The 25,471-nt window shown below is 40.4% G+C and overlaps 1 protein-coding gene and 1 long non-coding RNA gene across 3 annotated transcripts; both read left to right on the top strand.

Moving 5' to 3' along the window:
- The first annotated feature begins 667 nt into the window (after positions 1 to 667).
- Positions 668 to 25,461, top strand: LOC140224402 (uncharacterized). Of its 2 annotated transcripts, none has more exons than XR_011899667.1 (3): positions 668 to 832; positions 4,065 to 4,152; positions 25,388 to 25,461. It is a non-coding gene; the product is annotated as an uncharacterized lncRNA (long non-coding RNA). The 2 variants fall into 2 exon arrangements; XR_011899668.1 differs by lacking the exon at positions 25,388 to 25,461 and adding an exon at positions 13,461 to 13,524.
- LOC109041384 (potassium channel subfamily K member 6) lies at positions 23,628 to 25,343 on the top strand. Its single transcript, XM_019057726.2, is given in 3 exon segments — positions 23,628 to 24,573; positions 24,576 to 24,727; positions 24,729 to 25,343. Coding segments are annotated over 3 exon segments (1,026 nt in total). The 5' UTR covers positions 23,628 to 23,936; the 3' UTR covers positions 24,966 to 25,343.
- Positions 25,462 to 25,471: the final 10 nt, after the last annotated feature.

The raw sequence follows: 25,471 nt of genomic DNA on the forward strand, positions 1-25,471 counted from the left end.
GCGGTGCTTTGTTTTGGTTTTTAAGGATGGGAGGGGGGTCATTGCCAACTTTTGACGGTTATCGCCAACCGCACTTGCTGCCAACCTTACTACATCCAAGATCATTTTTCTCAAAAATTGCACACGATTAGCCTTAAAAATATGTAAAAAAGTCGCAATAGTGCATGTGGGTAAAGTTCTCGTTACGATAAGCAAAGACAACTACATTTCGAATCATTTTGCATTACATTAACTTTATGGCGTCCGCCATTTTTGGGTCCTAAGGGCTCCATTCAGCCTAAGATGGCTGAGCCAATCAGAGGTGGTAACTCCAGTGGCCATACTCTCTCTTAATATAGGTACTCTACAGAAATGCAGCCAACCTATGAATTTCAATTATCCAGAACGATTTACTAATACTATTGTTACGAACCGTCGTTTATTAAGCACGTGTTTGACTCAGTTTTTGCATAAATTTACTCAATTTTGCGGAAGAACGCTCATTTATGTACATTCTTGGCCATCTTGGTTAGAATTGGAACCTGCAGACTGGCAGTGAAATTTTGTGCGTTAGAAGTTGGTTAGAAGGGTGGCTGCACTTTTGGGCCCTAAGCCCTCCATGAAGCGATCTGTCCATACTCTCGCTATACAGGTACTCTATTTGACGTTCTTCTTCTTCGTCACGAAACATGCGAGAGTGTCCTTTCTATAGGCGTAGCCTCACTATTCTATGGTGTGTGTTGGTGTTAGGTGTTACTGGTGATTTTTATCTCTACGACTGAAACCAAGAACTTATAATTTTTATTGTGTATGATTAAGAAGTCAAAAAATTCCGGTTGTTAACCGCACAATCGTAAGTATCCATTCTTCTTCCCTAGCCTATTCTTTGCTCAGTGAAGAGGCAGCCGTCTCACCCGAGCTGTGCAACTTTGAAGCTGTGCGATGGGTTGGATGTTTATTACTAACATAATCGGCTCGTATTGACAAATCGTCTTTGAACGATTACATGAAAATCATTCCCCCTGCTACGTTTCTGTTCTCATCCACACTCTTCTTCATCACTGTTATTATCTGCATCGATGTATACCTTGGTTCCTCCTAATATCCGTCGTTTTGAAGCTCCTGACGAAGTAGGTTATGTCATCTTTGTTTTTCCCTTCTTTTGCCGTGTAATAGCTGCATGACCCACTTCCTTTCGACAAGAACTCCTGGCTTCTCCTTAAGTTCGTACAATTTCATTGCTTCGACGATTCGCATTCAAACTTTGAGCCCAGTCTTCTACTTCTCTTCCTACCGTACTTTTACTTCTCAATTTAGTATATCTTTCTTTTTTGGCTGTTAATGCAAGGTCCACAACCACCTATCTTATCAGTGGCCATCTCCATCATCCCAGTGTACAGTGATTAATGAAGATGAACTGCCCAATTATTTCCTCTATGCCAAAAGTATCTCTTCCACTGATGCTGGTTGATCATCAGAGGGTAATGGGTAAATTGTTGATAACTCTCCCTGCGCAACTGGAATTTCTAAGTAATGTCTGACTATCACTTGGATGAATTCACGATAACGGGAATAGTAGTGCCGCCAGTTTCATTTTCAAGTATTCTCAAGGCACAAATAGATTTTGGGATAAATTAATTGAAAAGAATATAATTACCCTTAGAGATCGTCTAATTGGTACACTTGCATAAGGTTTATGCCAAAAATTTTAAGATCTTATCATTACTAAGAATTTTAGATCAAGGTGTGTAACCGACAGAGAAAAATTTCCTGATGGTTATGTACGTAATCCCCAAGACATTTCACGATCCCTAAGTCTCCGTGAAGATGATTCCTCATATATTATTGCATGAATCAATGCAAGGTCACAACTTTAAAAGACTTTCAACAACAGTTGTTACATGTCTTCGAAAATGCTAACAACTAAACTGGTGACATTTCTATTCTTGTTATCGTGAAATCACCCTGATATAAGCTGGTTTTTTTGGATTAAGTAAAGCATCAATGTAGACCAATGGCGTCATATTTTCAGGAAGATTACTCCACCAAGGGAATCTGTCAGAGATAATTATCTAGTAATGAAATCTTACTTGGCGGCAGTTCTTTTCTCAGTATATATTTAAGTAATACGTCGGCAATAACGCCAAGTGTTACTGCGTGATAAGGATCTCAATTTTGGGATGTCATCAGGTGCAGGTGCTGGATTGGTGAATACTGAACTGCCAGGCGGTAATGAGCTTGTTCAGTAATTCGTAATTCTTGCATTTTTGGAAACTAGAGAGTGCACATAGTTCACAGGAATTTTCCCCCATTTTTTTGAGCAATATTAACCCACGAAATACGAGTCCAAAAGTCTGTATTTTGGGCTCCCATTTAAATGCGCGCCGCTTGGGCCATCTCAAAATGGCGCCCATTCTATCCGTCCGGCGGTGGCCACACTTCTGACGTAGCGTGCCAGCGAGGTACCCCTGCGTGCCTCTGCTGCGTGTGCGTTGTATAAACAAACGAAGATTGATGACACGAAGGATCCAAACAACTCAAAATCTCTTAATTTTAATTAATTTAAATCCATTTTTGACTTCAACCAAGCATTTAGCAATAATATTCATCGTAATTTACAACCTGAAGCCACGGCGTATCGGCTCATTTTAAGGTGCATTCTGAAAATCAGTTTTACAAGTCCAATGTCCAAACCCAGACTTTCTTCTTTTACTATTTTTTGACCATTCTCTTTTCATTTTCGCCTCAAATCAAATGTTTTGCAGTTTCTTTGTCTTAAGTATGTGGTCCTGAATTCATTCAAGAGTTAGAGGTTCACCATTTATTTAGTATTATAGCCTTTTGACCTCTCAAGCTTCACCAATATGATCTCATGTAGTTTGAAGTTTCTTTGGCCGAAACCAAGTGATTACACATCTGATGTGTGTCTTATGGCTCCTCAAATTCGCAGTTTAGAACTAAATCAGAGACTGCAGTTACTTAATCCAGTTCTGCTCTCTTGTTCAATGTTTGTCATAAGTGTTTGTTTGTGTCTGTTCTTTGTAAGTGACCACTGTAGTGCATACACACAGTTATGCTATCGGTACAAGTATTATTTCTTGTTTTTTACAGTCAGGACTTTCTCTTAAGCGCAATAATTTACCAAAGAAATTCACCTAGTTGCGTAAATAATTTGGTGTGTAGATATTCTGTTAATATCTCCTTGCGGTGATGCAAAGTTTCTGAGATCTGTCAAAAGTGGGTTTTGCATTTAGACGGTCTCTCTTGTATGACAAAATTACTGCTCTGGCAGCTTCAAATTTATACTTTGATCTCTGATTCATCACTTAATGACACTCGTGCGGTGTCATTTATCTTTAATCAGTTAAAAGCTATTTCGACAATGAATCATCAAAGGTCCGATTTAAGAAGGAATTTTCTGGTGTGTGCTGCGGCTGAACCGACATCACAACTCTCGAAAGCGTCAACCAAGACATGACCATTCGTCTGGAAGTGGAAATATTTTCCAACTCATCAGCAGGCCAATTATTGAAGGCTTAGAGCAACCCGACAAGACATCAAATTCAGATATATTACGTGGATAAGATAGGGTTATGTCTTATCATGTCGGGCTGACATAGTTTCAATAATTGGGTCGCTGGTAGATTAACAGGTAAGATTTGTAAAGTCACTTAGGTATCACAAGTTACATTCGCATCTGTTGCGGAACAGTTTTTGTAAGTATGCTTACCTTTGTGGAGATTAATTGATAACAAAGCGAGCATATCAATGTCATAGCCTAACTAGAGAACCTCTTACGTTGATTTACAAGGTTTCAGACTTTCTGTTTCTCTTCGATTATTAAATCATGCAACGAAATGTTACAAATGTCATCCCCAGATAACCTTAACCATGTTCCTGACTTATTCTTATGGGAGGATGTAATTCCATGTCTTTTCAAAATCCTTCCATCTGTCTGTACCTGAGAAATTCAATGAACCAGCCGACTTTGGGACTTTTAATAAGAATCGTCAGCAACTTTACCAGTGAAATTATCATTAGGTGTTTTTGAACAAAGGGATTTTATTAAAATTTTTGTTGGACAGGTTTGACTCACCCTGAATACTTAAAAAGAGAGAACAAAAATATTTTCTTCACTCTAGAAAGACATGAAACTGACCAAGCCGTAGGTAGGTAAGTAGTTTTGATCACTTCATTCCATGAAATATAATGAGCCTTGTTGCTGCAGGAAACACAGCATACTAGCAGGAATCCTCAAATAAAGGAGTGGGTGCAAAATCGTCAAAAATTCCCCCCTCATGGATGTTGACCAATTTTCAGCATGTCATTCCTCACTATGGGATACGCCTTTTCCCAAAATTTCAAGGCCTGAAATGAATTTCTTTCCGCGTGGCAGCGTTGCCAAGTTGAAAACCGTCGAGTTCCATATCTTTTGAACGAAAAGAGATATTGAGGTGCGGTTTGCGTTAAAATTCTCCAAAAATTGCGTTCTTTTGAAATATGTACTCAGTTTGATCGTTTAGGTGATTTCAGATTGCAATGATGCTATTTTTCACACTTTCTTAAGGGTAAAGTTTTTTTCAACCCTAGTATATCGTCAAACGCCGGATTCTCGATTCGAAAAAAGAAATGTTCATTGTATTATTCGTACTTTTCCATTTCTTTTGATATATTATAGCTCCCAGGGAAACGATTGGTAAGGGAGATATGAGCAATTTAAGTTTACGCTTCGCGCGCGCCGACTGGAATCCGGGCGCCGCTCGCCGCTCTGAGTCGTCTGTACACTCCCTTCCTTGAGCTTCAAGAGGTCATTCCTATGTATTTTTTTGCGTACTTTCCATTTCTGGCCTTTGAAAAGGGCTCCGATAAATTTTTAGGGGCCTTGCGGATCATTGTTGCCATTTTTGGCTCGTATTTCGGGGTTCTTCCCTATTTTACTCACAATTCTACTGAAAAACTTAATTTAAACGGAAAACTGTGTGCTTAGATCAGGGAAAGAACGTTAATAAAAAATAAAATTTCATGTATAAATTTCTCCTTCGTTGCCAAATTTTCGCGAAAAATCGTACCAAAGAGCCAAATATTTGAAAAATTGGATAAATCCCCACGCCATGGTTTATGAAAGTGGGGCATGGCTTTCATATTGACGTACTTACGTAACAGATCTTACCTATTTATACAACATATTAAAAGAGCATAGTTGTATTTGGATTCCCACGATCTGAAAATTGTCCGGGATGTCACCTTTAGCGGCCTTTTCTTATGTGTAAGGTAGATCTTTTGAATGTTTTTCGACCTTTAGTCGTCCTCCATAGGAGTGTATCGTTTGTATTTTTGCTGTAATTTTCATTTTTGGCAGTATAAATTGCTTGTGATGAACTTTAAGGGACCTTACGATCCATTTTTGCCATTTCGGCCAATTTTTTAGGGTTTTTTTTTTCAATTTTACACGCGTCAGACCTTATTCAACCTGTAACCGTGTACAACCTACACTCAGATTTTTGGAAATAACGTAATAAAGTACATCATTGTAACGTTCTTTGTAACTTTTTCTTACGAGACCATACGTCATAGAACGTAGAAGGTTTTAGGTAATGAATAATGACTTTCATGCAGAATTGAAGAGCTTTCCGGAAAAAGGGCACATGCCGAAAAAACGCGTTCTGAGAAAAACGCATTTGAAGTTTTCACTCTTACATGACGTACGTCGGAACTGGGGCACTCATATCAACTTTCATACACCCTAGAATGAATAACGACCACTGGTAAAACTGACACTTCTTTCAGTGTTGTGGGAAGAATTTTTTAAAATTTTCCGTTATGTGCCCTTTTCCCGGTAATGGACCGGTGGTCATAGGTTTTGGCTTTTGAAGCTGAATTTTCGAGACTTTAAATAGTTTCTAAACAAGAGTAAATAATTCCGATTGATTAATAAATAATAATTTCAATCGAGAACGCGCGGGTGGATCATCTTCGATCATTATTGATGAAAAAGACTGCGAAACACGCGAAAAAATCGAAAAATTCAATCTCACACTGAGACCATTAAAAATAAAATCAATAATAATTACAAAAAATCACGTGTGACTGGTGCAACGCGTAGACAATCCCTACAATCCCTGCAACCCGATGCTATTGCATTGATTAGCAGAATCAGCGCGATGCATCTGTAGTGAGGGATCCTTATCAGTATCCATCACCTCCCTGCCTGCCTGCGCGCTATCTCCTCAACGTCGCGGCGACCGTACCCAGAAGCAAATAGATGAAATACGTTTGTGACCCTTGACGTATTGTTAGCCTTACAAAACGTGGTCTCGAAGCTCCAAAAATTGATAAATTAAGCTGAAACTCGGAACATTGGTTTATTCGGATGTGAGAAATCCATTTCAGAGACAATTTTCGGATCGTGGGAATCCAAATACAACTATGCTCTTTTAATATGTTGTATAAATAGGTAAGATCTGTTACGTAAGTACGTCAATATGAAAGCCATGCCCCACTTTCATAAACCATGGCGTGGGGATTTATCCAATTTTTCAAATATTTGGCTCTTTGGTACGATTTTTCGCGAAAATTTGGCAACGAAGGAGAAATTTATACATGAAATTTTATTTTTTATTAACGTTCTTTCCCTGATCTAAGCACACAGTTTTCCGTTTAAATTAAGTTTTTCAGTAGAATTGTAAGTAAAATAGGGAAGAACCCCGAAATACGAGCCAAAAATGGCAACAATGGTCCGCAAGGCCCCTAAAAATTTATCGGAGCCCTTTTCAAAGGCCAGAAATGGAAAGTACGCAAAAAAATACATAGGAATGACCTCTTGAAGCTCAAGGAAGGGAGTGTACAGACGACTCAGAGCGGCGAGCGGCGCCCGGATTCCAGTCGGCGCGCGCGAAGCGTAAACTTAAATTGCTCATATCTCCCTTACCAATCGTTTCCCTGGGAGCTATAATATATCAAAAGAAATGGAAAAGTACGAATAATACAATGAACATTTCTTTTTTCGAATCGAGAATCCGGCGTTTGACGATATACTAGGGTTGAAAAAAACTTTACCCTTAAGAAAGTGTGAAAAATAGCATCATTGCAATCTGAAATCACCTAAACGATCAAACTGAGTACATATTTCAAAAGAACGCAATTTTTGGAGAATTTTAACGCAAACCGCACCTCAATATCTCTTTTCGTTCAAAAGATATGGAACTCGACGGTTTTCAACTTGGCAACGCTGCCACGCGGAAAGAAATTCATTTCAGGCCTTGAAATTTTGGGAAAAGGCGTATCCCATAGTGAGGAATGACATGCTGAAAATTGGTCAACATCCATGAGGGGGGAATTATTGTCGATTTTGCACCCACCCCTTTTCTATCTTGTACAATATCTGTTGATACTTAAGTATTTGATGATATATCTATGAAGTACAAAAATTCTGAAAAGACACTGGGAATACCAGCAGAGTCATCTCAAAATTTTTGTCTCAGGAACAAAACTAAAAGTTGTGGAAGTTTCCTAAGAATGCTCTCAAGAAAAAGAGCTTGATGCAAAAACGGCTTTTTTCGCCCCCCCTCTGGAAGTTCTTCATACTTTGTCTATTGATTACTCATACTTGAGTGCTTCTTTTCCCAAATTTTCAGACCCCCAACAAATTTTGGGGGGGAGCTAAGGGGGCGGAAGTCAAAACCTGTGAACCTCGATATCTCTTGAAGAAAGAAAGATATCGAGGTCCGGTTTGGACGAAAAATCGTCTAAAATTGCATACTTTAAGATTCTAAAGGTCGAAATCCCGATATTACATTTTTAAGTCAACATATGTGCTTTTTCCAGTTTTTAGGTCTAGAAAATTTCTTTTAAACGAAAAATTTACAAAGATCTCAATTTTTTATTTGAACCAAAGCCAGTTTTTTTAAATTGTTCGTCTTTTTCCGCATCCAACGAGTGGTCCATTAAGCCGGAGAACCAAACGGTTCCGGAGTTATGATCGATTGAAGTTTCCGCTCAACGCGCGCCAACCGATTTTCGCGCGCAAAAAAGTCGGATTTGACTGTTATTAGATCAGATTGAATGTTCAAACTGAGCAAAATGCTTTATTAGGGACTCTTGAGGGTCGCTGAGTTCAGAAATTACAGATACTTCCAAATAATTTACGTTTTTAAATTACAGCTCCGCAGTGGTCCTGTCCGAAGCTGCAATTTTAAAAAACCGGCGCTCCGCTTCGCTCCGCGCCGGTTTTTGGGGGGGGGCTTTGCCCCTCCAGGACGCGCGCGTTTTTTAGTTTGATTGTCCGACCTCAATTGTTCTGTCTTTTAAGTGACTCGCGCGTCCACCGCGGGAAGAGTGTATTTTCCGAAGGGAGGGGCGGGGGCGGGAGCCATCAATCTTTGGAGGTTGGACTTACGTTTACACTGTTGGAGGCATTGATTATTCGAATAAGGACTTCACGTCGCCAGATTGCAACAACAATCCTCATGTAATGTCTGATATGAAAAAATGTCAACAAACGCTGTGGCAAGCTTGAATGACGATGGATGAATCTCCATAACCCACTGTGCGACAACATTGCCGTCTTGTCCACTAATTCTCAGTCTGTAACCCACTATGCGGCAATATAGCCATCATTTCATCAGTTCGTGACCCATTGTACGACAACATGCCGTCTTATCCACCACTTTTCAGTTCGTGACCCACTGTGCGACAACATTGCCGTCTTGTCCACCAATTTTCAGGTCGTGACCCACTCTGCGGCTTCCCTCCTTTTGCCGCACACCCCCGCTAAAACTTTCAAAGCTCGCCATTTTCAACGGCTCGACCGATTTGGCTCAAATTTAATACAGCCCAGAACTAAGTAAGATCTTCCTTCTGTAAAAATTTCGGGGAGAAAACCTTTTAATTTGCGCGAGTTATCGCGCCCACAAAAGTGAACCTCCCCCCACTTCTCGCCCCCACCATTCGAAATGTAATACTTCGATCTCCATTTTTTTTTCGCAGAATGGTAGTCCTGTTCCTCTTCTTTACATCGCAAAAGTTTCACGCGGAAATTTTTTAAAATGAGGGAAATATAGCCAAGCAAAAATCGGAAAAACCACGATGAGTCGGAAATACATACATAAATAAACAGATATATAAATAAATATATTTATAAATATATATATAAACATGAATTCAAACGGCATTCATATTCGTAATCTACGACCCATGATCGATGCTCATTACATGGTCTTTGGTCCAGATCTGACATCAGGGGAGAACGCAATAGTGTATTACCTTCGGAAAATACACAAAAACGTGAATTTTTTGGAAGTATCGGTATTTTCTGAACTCATCGACCCTCAAGAGTCCCTAATAAAGCATGTTGCTCAGTTTGAACATTCAATCTGATCTAATAACAGTCAAATCCGACTTTTTTGCGCGCGAAAATCGGTCGGCGCGCGTTGAGCGGAAACTTCAATCGATCATAACTCCGGAACCGTTTGGTTCCCCAGCTTAATGGACCACTCGTTGGATGCGGAAAAAGACGAACAATTTAAAAAAACTGGTTTTGGTTCAAATAAAAAATTGAGATCTTTGTAAATTTTTCGTTTAAAAGAAATTTTCTAGACCTAAAAACTGGAAAAAAGCACATATGTTCACTTAAAAATGTGATATCGGGATTTCAACCTTTAGAATCTTAAAGAATGCAATTTTAGACGATTTTTTCGTCCAAACCGGACCTCGATATCTTTCTTTGCTCAAGAGATATCGAGGTTCACAGGTTTTGACTTCAACCCCCCCCCCCCCCCCCCCCCCAAAAGTTTTTGGGAGTCTGAAAATTTGGGAAAAGAAGCGCTCAAGTATGAGTAATCAATAGACCAAGTATGAAGAACTTCCAGAGGGGGGGCGAAAAAAAGCCGTTTTTGCATCAAGCTCTTTATGTATTATTAATGGATGAAGTGTAGCCTGCTACATATCATGTCGTATTCCTCTTCAAATATGCATGCAGGTGAGTAGATTTTGAAATTTTAAGCGTACTATTTGCTTATGAAAGAAGCAAGCACTAACATGATTTCCACTTACCATTACCACTTCCTGATAAATTTTCAAAAGTTGATGCTTTCGAGAGTTGTGATGTCGGTTCAGCCGCAGCACACACCAGAAAATTCCTTCTTAAATCGGACCTTTGATGATTCATTGTCGAAATAGCTTTGAACTGATTAAAGATAAATGACACCGCACGAGTGTCATTAAGTGATGAATCAGAGATCAAAGTATAAAGAGGTTGTTCCAAAAACGCCGATTTTGGCCCCCCTTGGATTTGGCCCAAACTTTGCTCAGATGTTGTACTAAGTGTCCCCGATGCTTCGGCAAAATTTCAGCCCCCTCGGATAATTAGGGGGAGGGGGCAGGGGGGCAAAGTTGCAATTTTTTTAAAACTTTAAAAATCGATATCTCGCGAACGGTTTGAGTGTAAGTGTTGCGGTTTGCGCTAAAAAACGTTAAAAAATATTCTCTACAAAAATATTAATGCTGTTTGCACGGTTGCGTAATTTATCGCGGTCATAAATCGATTTTTTCGATTTTGACGTTTCGACTTTTTTTTAGTTTTTCGCCTCTCCTCTCTTTGGAATCGTTGCTACGTGAATGAAAACCTGTTGAGGTGATTCTCCATGAAATTCTGCATCTACTTCACTTTGTTTGACCTTGGGGAAACGATTCGTTCGTGAGTTACAGCGATTTTTCTGCGCGTTACCGGTTACGCGCGGGCGGCATATCGGCGGCGCTCCATCCCGCGCGGGCAAGGCAGAGGTTGTTTCACCGCTATAGAGCCTCATATTCATGCTGTAGGCTGTAATTATCGATATTTTCTCCTCCCACACCCTTCCCCTCCAATAAATAATTTTTTTATACTTCGTTATACAGGGTATGCCAGACCACCCGTAACAGGTCTTTTTCTCGGTTGGTTTAGGTAGTACGAAGTGGGGGACTGCGGGGTTGAACAGGAATTGACCCCAAGGAATCAGAATTTCACGGCCCCGAAACCCCCCTAGCCACCCTCGGGGGGTAAAAGGGGGAGGCACAATGTCTCCCGACTTTTGGGATCGTGAACCCATCTTTACCTCCCAAGGGGGCATGGGGGTTTTCGAGGCCGTGAAATTCTGATTCCTTGGGGTCAATTCCCTGTTCAACCCCGCAGTCCCCCACTTCGTACTACCTAAACCAACCGAGAAAAAGACCTGTTACGGGTGGTCTGGCATACCCTGTATAACGAAGTATAAAAAAATTATTTATTGGAGGAGAAGGGTGTGGGAGGAGAAAATATCGATAATTACAGCCTACAGCATGAATATGAGGCTCTATAGCGGTGAAACAACCTCTGCCTTGCCCGCGCGGGATGGAGCGCCGCCGATATGCCGCCCGCGCGTAACCGGTAACGCGCAGAAAAATCGCTGTAACTCACGAACGAATCGTTTCCCCAAGGTCAAACAAAGTGAAGTAGATGCAGAATTTCATGGAGAATCACCTCAACAGGTTTTCATTCACGTAGCAACAATTCCAAAGAGAGGAGAGGCGAAAAACTAAAAAAAAGTCGAAACGTCAAAATCGAAAAAATCGATTTATGACCGCGATAAATTACGCAACCGTGCAAACAGCATTAATATTTTTGTAGAGAATATTTTTTAACGTTTTTTAGCGCAAACCGCAACACTTACACTCAAACCGTTCGCGAGATATCGATTTTTAAAGTTTTAAAAAAATTGCAACTTTGCCCCCCTGCCCCCTCCCCCCTAATTATCCGAGGGGGCTGAAATTTTGCCGAAGCATCGGGGACACTTAGTACAACATCTGAGCAAAGTTTGAGCCAAATCCAGGGGGGGGGCCAAAATCGGCGTTTTTGGAACAACCTCTTTGAAGCTGCCAGAGCAGTAATTTTGTCATACAAGAGAGACCGTCTAAATGCAAAATCCACTTTTGACAGATCTCAGAAACTTTGCATCACCGCAAGGAGATATTAACAGAATATCTACACACCAAATTATTTACGCAACTAGGTGAATTTCTTTGGTAAATTATTGCGCTTAAGAGAAAGTCCTGACTGTAAAAAACAAGAAATAATACTTGTACCGATAGCATAACTGTGTGTATGCACTACAGTGGTCACTTACAAAGAACAGACACAAACAAACACTTATGACAAACATTGAACAAGAGAGCAGAACTGGATTAAGTAACTGCAGTCTCTGATTTAGTTCTAAACTGCGAATTTGAGGAGCCATAAGACACACATCAGATGTGTAATCACTTGGTTTCGGCCAAAGAAACTTCAAACTACATGAGATCATATTGGTGAAGCTTGAGAGGTCAAAAGGCTATAATACTAAATAAATGGTGAACCTCTAACTCTTGAATGAATTCAGGACCACATACTTAAGACAAAGAAACTGCAAAACATTTGATTTGAGGCGAAAATGAAAAGAGAATGGTCAAAAAATAGTAAAAGAAGAAAGTCTGGGTTTGGACATTGGACTTGTAAAACTGATTTTCAGAATGCACCTTAAAATGAGCCGATAGGCCGTGGCTTCAGGTTGTAAATTACGATGAATATTATTACCAAACTAGCTGCTCCGGGCGCCCTCCACAGCTAGCAATGGTGGTGCAGTAGCTTATTTGGAATCGGAGCAATTAGTTGAATCTATTTAATAATGATGATGATTCTGCGGCAGAAGATCAAGAAATTTAACTGCCTCTCTGCATTACAGGGTGGAGACTGCCATTCTACCGAAAAATGTTATAAAAAGCTCGCATTATTAGTTTTTCTTTTTTTGTGTGTTATTTTTTAATTTTTTTTTATTCTTATTTTTTGATAATTTTCTAATGACTATGAGGCTTTTGGGATTTATAAAAGATCGAAGCACCTCTTTGTGCACGATGTTTTTTGTACGGTTGCCTTTGGGAAGAATTTGGACTTCAAAATTTTTGTACGATGTAGCTCGTGAGAGTGCAACGTACATGTTGACCATGGCCAAAAACTGTTTGGGGTAAATAAATGCCGACTCGCTTCAGTGTTTGACCCTTAGCTTTGATGATGGTCATGCAGAACACAATGCGAATTGGAAATTGTCGCCTCTTAAAAGTGAAAGGGAGAGAGGAGTCTGCAGGTGACAAATCAATTCTTGGCAGTGAAATTCTTTCACCGGCCTTCTCGCCGGAAATGACCTGCAAATCAAGACAATTTTCATAACGTTTCCAGACGATCAATCGGGTACCATTCGATAAACCTTTAGAAACGTTGAGGTTTCTTAAAAGCATGACAAAAACCCCCTCCAAAAGTGTGAGTTTAAGCGGTGGTAAGCCACTAAGATTAAGACTGTCCAAGAATTCGAGGGGAAAATTGAGAGCCTCTCCCTCTTCCTCTACAATGAGCCTGTTAACACTGAAGTACGTTTTAGAGACACCTAAAAGAACTTCAACAACCTTGTCGTTAATTTCATTGCAATGCTTATTTTTAGGGGCCAGAATTGCGCAGTTTGTGAAATCTACGTTCGAGCATGAGGAAGCTACCTTTTCCATAAAGGAGGGGTGGCGATTTGGGCCATTTCCGGCCCCACCTAATCCGGGACTTTTTTTGCTGTGATTCGTTACGTATAAGTGTCAAGAGAAAGCATGCCAAGTTTCAGGCCGATCGGCCCAATATTCGGGGGGCAGGGGCCCCCGAATTTTTAAGCGCAAAATCGGTTTTAATTTTGTAGCGCCGTCAATTTCGCTCGTATACAGATGAAAATTGGGTGTCAGGGGTAAAATTTTGCGTTCTTTCCATTTCCGCCGTCACAATTGACACTGGGGCAAAATTAAGGGGGATTTTGGGGGGTTTTTCGCGTTTTTTCGCGTTTTTTACCAATTTTCTGCGGTTTTCATGCTTTAAGTCAGAGATTTTGAGCCAAACGACCACAGATTTGATTTCTACGCAAAAAATTACATAGGAACATAATGACCAACTAACACTCAACAGCGGATTTCTCTAGGAAAAACTGACCCATAAGTATGTGTTCACTCAGAAATTTTGAAAATAGCCATGTTTCGGGTACAGCCCAAGCTTGTAGCACTACCATATTCACATATGATACGCTCTAGGTCGACCCTGTTGATATTATCGGGAACTTGAAATGCTACCCGCTTGGGCGGAGGGTCGAATTCTCCTCAGAAACGAATAAAAAAGGCGATAAAATTACGTTTCACGTGAATTGTTGCGAGCGGAATGTTATTATATCGGCAACTTTCACCTCCAACTTATGTAATTTTTTGCGTGCTTTCCATTTCTGCCATGAAAATTGGCATCAAAGCAATTTTAAACGGGTTTTTGGGGTTTTTTATCATTTTTTAATCATTTTTTTCCGGTCTTTTGCGGTTTTCATGTTTGAAACCTCACCAAATGAGCCAAACGACCACAAATTTTAATTTTCCTCAAAATACGTTTACTATCACATCCATAAAATACGTCACGGATGAATCGTATAGCAGAAGAAATGTTGTGTAAAATCCTTATCTCTCATTCTGAATCCTCGTCAGACCATAAGTAAGCAGCATCCTCTAGGCAGTCTCCATAAGAGGATGACAATCTTCGGGGCTCTTTTTCTTGATGTCGGTAAAAACCAAGAAACCACAGAACTGATATGCCACATGAGGTTTCAAACACGAAAACCGCAAAAGACCGGAAAAAAACTGGTAAAAAATGATTAAAAAATGATAAAAAACCCCAAAAACCCCAAAAACCCGTTTAAAATTGCTTTGATGCCAATTTTCATGGCAGAAATGGAAAGCACGCAAAAAATTACATAAGTTGGAGGTGAAAGTTGCCGATATAATAACATTCCGCTCGCAACAATTCACGTGAAACGTAATTTTATCGCCTTTTTTATTCGTTTCTGAGGAGAATTCGACCCTCCGCCTAAGCGGGTAGCATTTCAAGTTCTCGATAATATCAACAGGGTCGACCTAGAGCGTATCATATGTGAATATGGTAGTGCTACAAGCTTGGGCTGTACCCGAAACATGGCTATTTTCAAAATTTCTGAGTGAACACATACTTATGGGTCAGTTTTTCCTAGAGAAATCCGCTGTTGAGTGTTAGTTGGTCATTATGTTCCTATGTAATTTTTTGCGTAGAAATCAAATCTGTGGTCGTTTGGCTCAAAATCTCTGACTTAAAGCATGAAAACCGCAGAAAATTGGTAAAAAACGCGAAAAAACGCGAAAAAAAACCCCCCAAAATCCCCTTAATTTTGCCCAGTGTCAATTTTGACGGCGGAAATGGAAAGAACGCAAAATTTTACCCCTGACACCCAATTTTCATCTGTATACGAGCGAAATTGACGGCGCTACAAAATTAATACCGATTTTGCGCTTAAAAATTCGGGGGGCCCCTACCCCCCGAATATTGGGCCGATCGGCCTGAAACTTGGCATGCTTTCTCTTGACACTTATACGTAACGAATCACAGCAAAAAAAGTCCCGGATTAGGTGGGGCCGGAAATGGCCCAAATCGCCACCCCTCCTTTCAGTAATAATATCAGTTTCAGTAATACTGCTTGTCGGTCAATCAATGAATTCCGGCATGGCCTTTTTTAGCAGAAAGGTAAACACCATCACCTATTTCGAGTTAAAATTTTGCAAACTCCGCTTCGTCTTGCAAAGTTCTCATATTTTGAGTAAGTTTTCTGATTTTGAAAAGAGGTCAAAGTGGTGAGAATTTGATTGCGTTTTGCACCAATGTTTGGCGAGAAGCATGCGGAACAACGGGTAAAACCTGTCTAAAATCACCACCCTAGACGACAATTTTTCCTCGAAAAGGGATATCATTACCCATTCTCTAAGAAGTCGGTCGATGCATGCCAGAGCATGCGTGATAACCATGAGAGCTTCACCCCAAAAAATGATCGTTGTTTTCCGAATAGTCTCAGCCTCTCTTGAGCTAACCGTCAGACTTGACACAGAATTCTCATTCAGAACCGAAGGAATTTTGAATTTGCCATGAACCGGCCGACCGTTAGGGAGCAACGATGCGGCGATACCTGTCCAAGCAACGGAGATGACGTCTAAGTTTTCCTTTGTACAATACGCAGTAAGACATTCTTAAACGAAAGTTTTTCCCGATCCTCCTGGACCATCAATGAAAATCGCATTACACGTGTAAGATGGATTTTGGATGAGACTAATTATTTCAGAAATAATTTGATGTTGCTCTGGGTTAGCAGCAGAAATCATGGAATCATAGTTTTAGGGGGAGGAGAATCAGGCTCCGACCCTTGAAGATTCTGGTTAATTGGAAGCAATTCCGGAAGATCAAATGATGATATTGAAAATCCATGAAGTCTTAATGTGCTTTCAATAGCAAAAAGCCGATCAACGCAGTCGACCGACCAACAAAATAAAGAGAGAGGAAGAAACGAAGTATCAAGCAAATTTGAAACAAAGTTGGAAAGAGAAAAGAACAAATAAGAATGAAATGGGGGGAAACATTTTCAAAATATTTCGAAAACATTTCACGGAACACTTCGAAATTGAAAGTTTCTGAGAACGTGTTGGAGATGTGTTGAAAACATTTTTCTAAAACTTCAGCGACACTGGTTCGATTTATATTCAAAACGTTTTGAAATGAATTGAGGATGCTGATCGGAAAGAGAATTAAAACGTTTTGAAAATGAGTTGGAGATATACCACACCAATCAGTAATATTTATTAATAATTGAAAACATATCTAAAATGTGTCAGATAGGTTCCAGGAAGGTGTCGTTGAGCCGTGCAGGAAAAGTATCTGACAGTACTTTGAAAAGTTGCTTGAAACAATCTGTAGATTAATTTGAAACATTTTCAGAATATTTCCAAAACATTTCACCAAACACTTCGAAATTAGAAGTATCTGAGAACATGTTGGAGATGTGTTGAAAACGTTTTTAAAAAGTGATAGTAGAACAATTTGAAAACATTTTGAACACATTTTAAAAACATTGTTTCACGTTTCTGCAAGATGAAATGAAAATATTTTTAAACTGTGTTCAAAACATGTTGTCTCTGATGAAATATTTTACATGACTCGCAACTTTGTCTTCAAAATGTTTTTAAAACATTTCATTTCCCCTCCAAATTTTTCTTTTGTAAAATGTTTAGGATTGGTTTTCAAAACATTTCTGTTGTGTTAAATGTATCCAATTTGAAAACATTTTCAAAATGTTTTGGATATGTTTCAATGAAATTTTCAAAGTATTTGCGTCCTTGAAACATTTCTGAAATGTTTTTAATATGTTTCATCGAGATGAATCAGTTTCGACACAAGTGGAATGTTTCTAAAACCTTACCGATCCGAGCTGTGCTACCAGGGCGGACTTTAGTCTGAATAAATGGGAGAAAATTTGAGCCCAGCTAAACTTCACTCGTCGATAAAAGTAAGACAATTTGAGAAAATCGAAAAAACGATCACAGCCTGCAAATCTACAGATCACAGGCTTTAATTTAAAACAAAAATTATGCAAATAGGTCCGGTGGTTCTCTCAAAGTTAACGTCCACACATTCGGACCTCCGTTTTAATGCATCGAAGAAAATTTGAGAAAATTATGGTGAAAAATTTGAGAAAATCGAAAAAACGATCACAGCCTGCAAATCTACAGATCACAGGCTTTAATTTAAAACAAAAATTATGCAAATAGGTCCGGTGGTTCTCTCAAAGTTAACGTCCACACATTCGGACCTCCGTTTTAATGCATCGAAGAAAATTTGAGAAAATTATGGTGAAAAATTTGAGAAAATCGAAAAAACGATCACAGCCTGCAAATCTACAGCTCAGGGGCTTTCATTTAAAAAAAAGATCAGGCAAATCGGTCCGGTGGTTCTCTCAAATTTAATGCCCCAAGATTCGGAACGTTGCATTTTAATATATAGGATGCTTGGTTGAAGTCAAAAATGGATTTAAATTAATTAAAATTAAGAGATTTCGAGTTGTTTGGATCCTTCGTGTTATCAATCTTCGTTTGTTTATACGACGCACACGCAGCAGAGGCACGCAGGGGTACCTCGCTGGCACGCTACGTCAGAAATGTGGCCACCGCCGGACGGATAGAATGGGCGCCATTTTGAGATGGCCCAAGCGGCGCGCGTTTAAATGGGAGCCCAAAATACAGACTTTTGGACTCGTATTTCGTGTGTTAATATTGCTCAAAAAAATCGGGGAAAATTCCTGTGAACTATGTGCACTCTCTAGTTTCCAAAAATGCAAGAATTACGAATTACTGAACAAGCTCATTCTTTTCATCTTCTCATGTTCTCAACGCGCCCAGGACTGGGGGAAGAAAAGAAAAGACGTATATCACATTTAATTAGACTGAATTAAATTATGTAATTACTGACTCTTCCATACGAGTAAATTTCATGGATGAGCTCAGTTGTTTGTTAATTCATATTTTGTACTATAAACTGAGAAATAAATGGCCATTTCTGTTCCGGTTTTTCATTGGTCGCGAGTAGAGTCCCTTTATACTGAGAGACAAGACAACACCCCTCATGGAGTCACAAACGGGAATAAAGATTACACAAATTGAACGTTTTTCGTAATCTTTGATCGGCTCATTCTTAAATTCCTTTCACCGTTCCTTCTCTCATTCCGTTTGTTCCTTGTCGAACCCGAAATTCCTCGGTCCATTCCAGATTTTAATCTTTGCAATTGGTGAAAATGTAATCTTTATTCCCGTTTGTGACACTGTGAAGGCCTAAAATCCGGTTAACCAATCAGAAATGGATTCGCATTGTCTTGACTCTCAGTATAAAGGGACTATAGTCGCGAGCGATTAGGCTGACACGATGCTCTTAGGGCCGTAAATAAACAAACAAGATGGCCGTTATCAGCAAGCAAGATTGAGGTTATGCACATCTTACATCCTCCTGTGATAAAGGTGAAAGGCAATTTAACAATGTTTTCATGTGTTTTTCGTGTGCTATTCGTAGATATGCTCGTTAAAGGTTAATCTTCAGCTGTAGTTCCGAAAAAATCCACCACGTTGCGCTGCTAAAATCCGACTCCGAAATCAGTGATTATTTAAATATCACAATAGGTATCTTAAATTCTAAGACTCATAAGTTCTAGCAGCATACGTCTGGAATCCTTAGAATCAAACGCGAGCTTTGAAAGTCTTATAATTAAAGCTGTAAATTGATCCCAGTTTCTCTTACGGGATATCTGTAAGTGCGAGAGAGACATCTCACGGTGGGAGAGAGATATCTGCAACTGTTGAGAGCGATCAATCGCGATTGGTTGCATCAAGGTCATCATGCGTAACCCTACTTTTTTCTGGGATCAAATTGCAGAGCTTCATAAATGACTTTTCACGTGGTTTTTAGGGTCAATAGGAAGAAGAATGTTATGGCTAGAACTTATGACTCTTCGATTTAAACACAAATTCCTTCAACTTTAAATAAAAGCGCAAGGACTCATGTGAAGCTGTACAGACTCTAATAGCATGGACCAAAAAATCAAAACACAGGGGTGGCGCCCTCTGCGGGGAGAAATTTCTTACTTCACGCAGCTGTAGATAAACCTTAAATTGTTACTGCCGCATAATTGAAATTTTTGTCAAATTTAGCTTCTCATCGATGTTACGGTGAGCCGCCATCTTGTTTGTTTATTTACGGCCCTAAGAGCATCATGAAGCCTAAAAACTCGTTGACCAATCAAAAAGCGGAACAGTTTTCCTGTAGTTAAAAGATACGAATGGCCATACTCTGTCTATAAAGGTACTCTAGAAATAAATAAAGAATCAGTGTCTCTGCGCCACAGATTATAAAAAACGCAAGATGGGACGCTGTGGAACGCACTTATCGGTTAAATAAGACGCACGATGGAACGCGTCTATCAACCAATCAGAAGCCAGCATTTGATGCGAGAAATCTGAATTCGCACGCTGCGCGGCAATTTCTACGATTTCTCAATGCGTTTATTTTACAAACAATGTTCTTATCAATATTTTTCGAACTATAAAAATAAATTTGAAGCCATTCTTTTTTTAAAAATGAAAAACAAGATTTTGACATGCTAAATTATTTTGGATGTGAATGTTTGAAGTTATCAAAAAGGTGATGTTTGGAAGCACATCTCACATGCATTAATGTTTGACAGTTTTAAGATGTGTTAGCTAATGGATTGCAAACGGGTTCATAAGTGCAATTCTTGGAAAATGTTAGTTATGAAGTTATTGGTTGTCAAATAAAACTAGCCCAGGAATAAACCCTGTCAAAATATTCAAATGTAAGCTCACGTTTTTTACGGCGAAATGTTAGTTTCTACTTTTTTAGGCGGAAGGCTTTATTTAAGTAATTTTAAAATTTAAAAGTAAAAGTACTAAAAACTTTTTTTGTATTTTAATTAGAATCGGCAATAACTAACACCAAAGATACATATATCTTGTTCTATGTTAGGTCACTACACAAGGGTTGCCTTTGCGTTGCTGTCAGCTGGCGGTCCCGGTGCAGTAATGTTAATGCGTGGTGAAGAAAAATTATTGTAAGGCAAAAGCGAATAGCCTTGGGAACTAAATACATACGAGGAGAATGTGATATTGGTATGATTGGAGGTGCATTTTAATCATCAAATTGTAAAAGTTTACAATTTTTGAAGAATTATACGCAGCTTTTGCTTAATAAGACGCAATTAGACGCAAGACGCACAATGGAACGCGAAGACGCACTTAAAGAATTGAATTGAATTGACATGGAATAAACTGCGTCCATCAACAGTTGTCCCATTAGTTACCACATTATTTTATGTTGAATAGTGCTGTTCTCAGATGTGACACCGGTCTCTTCTTTTCTTTCCTCAGTTCTAAAACATTACCAGCTGATCCATAGAAATACATATTTGACCAGTAAAATGTGATGAAGTGTAAAAATAATCCTAACCATCTACATTCAAAGCACATCCAGGGGCCATAGAGAAAATACAGAAGGTGGTGGCAAGCGGAGAAATGTTCTTTTCTACATCACAGCTAAAAATGAAGCCGCCCTTCTGATTGGTCAATAGGATTGCAGAAAAACCGAGACCTCTTTAAAATTTAAAAAGGAGCGGGAAAGGTTGTGAGGTTCCCTCCATAGAGTAGAGTCCCTTTATACCCAGAGTTACGTCAACTCGATTATCAGCTGACTGACAGCCGGCCTTGGCTGGCCATGGAGGCCGAAACGAGTGCACCCAAACGAACGATATTGAGGGATAAGGATCAGGAATCCTGCGATGTCTGTCACACAAAAACAACAACATCAACAAACTGATCAATTAACAATAAAATGAGATTGGTTTGTGAATAATTTCTTGATCTATTTTCATTTTGGACCAATGGAAATAACAATTTACTCTTGATAAACCACAATTAGGTAATATTTTCATTATTCTTGTTCACATACGAGGTACCGCCATCTTGGTGCACTCGTTTCGGCCTCCATGAGCGAGAACCAATCAGAATTGGATTTTTTTTTTAGGCCACTTTCAGCCCAACCCTGGCCCAACCAAAAGTGAGTTGTCGTAACTCTGGGTATAAAGGGACTCTACCATAGAGAAAATACAGAAGGTGGTGGCAAGGCAGCCATCTTGAAGATTTTCTGTGACGTAGAAAAATACACGGACTGGCGCGCTGTTAAGAAAAAGTACATTTCATGCATTTCATGATGGAAGATGGAACCTATGTATAAAGACCTACATCACCACTCAAACTAACATTGAAAGTCATATAATTTAACATGAGTTACCATCACTCTCCAATGTCTTCTTTTTTGACGCACAGAACATAATTTAACATGGTTATACCTTTAAAACGGGACGAGTCGAGATAAAAGTTGTTATTATATGAATTATTTATTTTTAACTTACAAATTATTTTCAGTTACGGTGGAACATTGATAAAAAAACATATTGAAACGTAAAAAGTCATACTTACGAGTTTTTAGAGCTAAAATAAGTGGGAACCTTACAACCTTTCCCGCTCCCTTTTAAATCTCAAAGAGGTCTCGATTTTCCCGCAATCCTCTGGACCAATCAGAAGGGCAGCTTCATTTTTAGCCGTGACGTAGAAGAGTACATTTCTCCGCTTGCCACCACCTTCTGTATTTTCTCTATGGGTTCCCTCTTATTTTGGCTCTAAAAACTCGTAACATGGCTTTTTTTGTTTAAATTTATTTTTCTACAAATGTTCGACTGTAACTGAAAATAATTCGTCAGTTAAAAATATATATTTCATAGAATAACAACTTCTATCTCGACTTGTCCCGTTTTGAAGGCATAATCATGTTAAATTACGTTCTGTGCGTCAAAAATACAGAAAGTGGAGAGTAATGGTAACTAATGTTCAAGTATATGACTCAATGCAGGGCTCGTGAGTTGAAATTGCTCAGTCAACAATGGTTTACCCGCTCACCTGCATATTGCCCAGGATACTACATAACAACTCTCTGTTGTTTTGCTGAATACACGACATCAATGAAAAGAAATTTCAAACAAAGGTGGGGGGAGGGGGCAGGGCAAGGCAAGGCACAGACCAGCACACTGAGATATTGAGATACATCCAGTGGGCCGGTGACTGCCAAAGTGAGGAAAAGAGGGAGAGGAGGAAAGAGAAAAGCAAAAAAGAAGGAGGAACGAAAGTGAGGATAGAGAACAGGGATCATGCATTTCGATATATATATATATATATATATATATATCCCCGTCCATCCACATGTAGATCTAGAGAGAGGTACCAAGGTTTGAGTGGCCTGCTTATTTTCTAAGTGCGGAGAACTACCGTGGGCGCACAGGTGATCTTACTCTCTATGCTTTATATTTATGTACAGTCAGAAGCGGTCAAAGATTGGATCTCATCAAATTGATTTGCCTGAAATGTCTTAAAACTTTGGGAAATATATTCACGAGGCCGAGAATTGCTCAAAAACAGTGCAGCGATACCTCAATTTACAAATGCTCACCTTCCCTTGCTCCTCTCCCACTGTATTTTCCAGTCTATTATTTTTTTTACCGCCCTGCTCTTCGACATTTTAGTCATAGAATATACCACTGAGGTCCTTAGAAGAAACAAAACACTGAAAAGTAGCATGGTAACACAAGAATCACGACGAATTCGTTGTTTGTTTTCGTTTGGTTCCGTATTTGTTCGGAAGTTATGTTGGGGCTACATTTCTTTCTCCTCCCCCCCTTGTGCCCAGCGCCTCTGCCACCCTGTGAACATATCCCCTTATTAGTGTACTTAGCATACAGCATACAGGGGCCCAAACCACCCGCACCTGGCTTTTTTCTCTATTATTTAATGTCGGACGAATTGTGGGATGGTTGGGATTAACGGGGAATTGATCTCAAGAAGTCAGAATTTCATAGTTCCGAAGGACCCTCGTTCCCGCGTGGTGGCTAAAGGGGGGGGGGGGGGGTCTTCGCTATGAAGATAAAGGTTTACTGCAAATTTTTTAAACTATTTCATCGACATCAGGAATTAGGAAAATCTCAACCGAAATCGATACCAAGAAATCAAGAATCGGCCCATCCGTGTCCGAAATACTGACCCTTGAAAGAGGGGGACGGAAGCCCTCCACCCTCCAAAAAATTCTAGTTCACTTAGTTGACGCAGATGCTCGAAAGGAAGACGTTTAAACACGTGTGATCGACCCGAAGGAATCCTAATTTGATGGTCATGTAGCCCCCTGAGACTTTACCAATGGGGAACAAGGAGGACCCCTAGCTCGAAATATCAAATTTTTGGTATGTTGACACCGAAATCTTTGACAGCATGCAACGTTACCCGCTAAGAGCACTACTCCATTCTTATTGCACACCTACCTTGAGGCGGATGGCCAGAGATTATTTTCGGTTTACGGAAGATAGCGCCGCGCAAGTGATGGAGGGGTGCAGCAGTGGCGCTCCAGAAATAGCGCACGGTGGGCGGCAGTGACGGACGGATCGCGGTCGGGCATGCACGATATCACAATGCGCTCCTCGAATGGTGGCTCTCAGGGGTCGCGCAACTCCGTGTCCACGTCAGCTTCGGACCCCCGCGAGAAGGTGAAGGACTGCTGCCGAAAGTTGGTGGCTTTTATGTGCACGCAGGTGGGCGTCGGAGGGCTCATCGTGGGTTACGCCGTTGTCGGCATGTTTGGGTTTAAGTACATCGAGTCAGCCCGCGACCGTCCAGAGATACTCCGCGTAGAGCAGCTCACGAACGAGACAGCCTCCCTTCTATGGGACCTTATCTTGGTCGTCAACGTTATTGACCGCACCGCCTGGCGGGCTCGGGCCAACGAGACCCTCGTTCGCTTCCAGCACGGCATCGTCAATGCCTCCAAGGCTGGTTACGACGGACGCACCGACGAACTCTGGTCCTACTCTGCTGCTCTCATGTTCTCCTGCTCCATCTTTACCATGATCGGATACGGGAACATGGTCCCCCGCACGGCCGGAGGTAAAGCCGCCACCGTCGTCTACGCTGTTTTGGCATACCCTCTATGTCCTCTACTTCAGAAACATGGCAAGGTCCTGGCCCAGACTTTCCGCTGGGGATATACTTGGTTATACCGCTGCAGCATGGAAGACCGCAAGGCCAAGCACGATCTGGCGCTGCGTCCCGAGTTATTGTCCCCTCGACGGCGTGCCTCTGGGTGCTAGCTGCTTATGTTGCCGGCGGGACCATCATGTTCGCTGAGTGGGAGAACTGGTCCTACTTGGACAGCTCCTACTTTTGCGTCACAAGTCTCTGCAAGATCGGTTATCGGAGATTTCGTGCCCGGGGCAAGCATTCTGGACGCCCGGAGTCAGACCAAGCTAGTCATCAATTTTGTTTACTTGCTCCTCGGGATGGGGCTCATTGCTATGTGCTACGATCTCATGAGAGAGGATGTGAACGTGCGAGTGCGCAAGTTGAAGTCGGACATCGGACTGTGCTTCGAGGACATCCGGCTGAGAGCCGTCGAGTGCTACCAACGGCGCAATTCCTTCGATTATTAATCTCGCCGGGGGTGATTTGCTCCCATATAGTAAATGCTTTTGGAGATGGTGTCTGTTTTACATAGGCAAGATTCGAGTCAAGTACACTATTCGGACGAGTGAGAACACCTCGTAAGAGGAAAATAGTAAAATGACAGTTTCTGAGAGACGAATTTGTGAACGCTGCTTGGATTTCTTTCGTTCTCTCAAGAGTTAGTATCCTATAAATTCGATGTGTTTTGTGATGAGTGTAAGTCAAAACTTTCGGATAACTGTCTCCGCAGATAGTTTTTTTTAGCCCATCACCCGGTTCTTTGATAATCTGTTATGGATTTTCATTTTTAATCATTTATATCTATTTCTGTATTTGCGTAAATTACTATCAGTTTGTGTGCACCCTCCTTCAAACGCCGTTCATAATTTTAATTTAAATCTCTTTTCAGTGGGCTAACACGTCTAATCACAGGGCAAAATGTCAACGTGACAGCAGTCTTACGAAAAACTCATCTAGTTGCAGAATTGTACTG

Source organism: Bemisia tabaci, chromosome 4, assembly GCF_918797505.1.
Source record: "Bemisia tabaci chromosome 4, PGI_BMITA_v3".
In the NCBI taxonomy this organism is placed as follows: Eukaryota; Metazoa; Arthropoda; class Insecta; order Hemiptera; family Aleyrodidae; genus Bemisia; species Bemisia tabaci.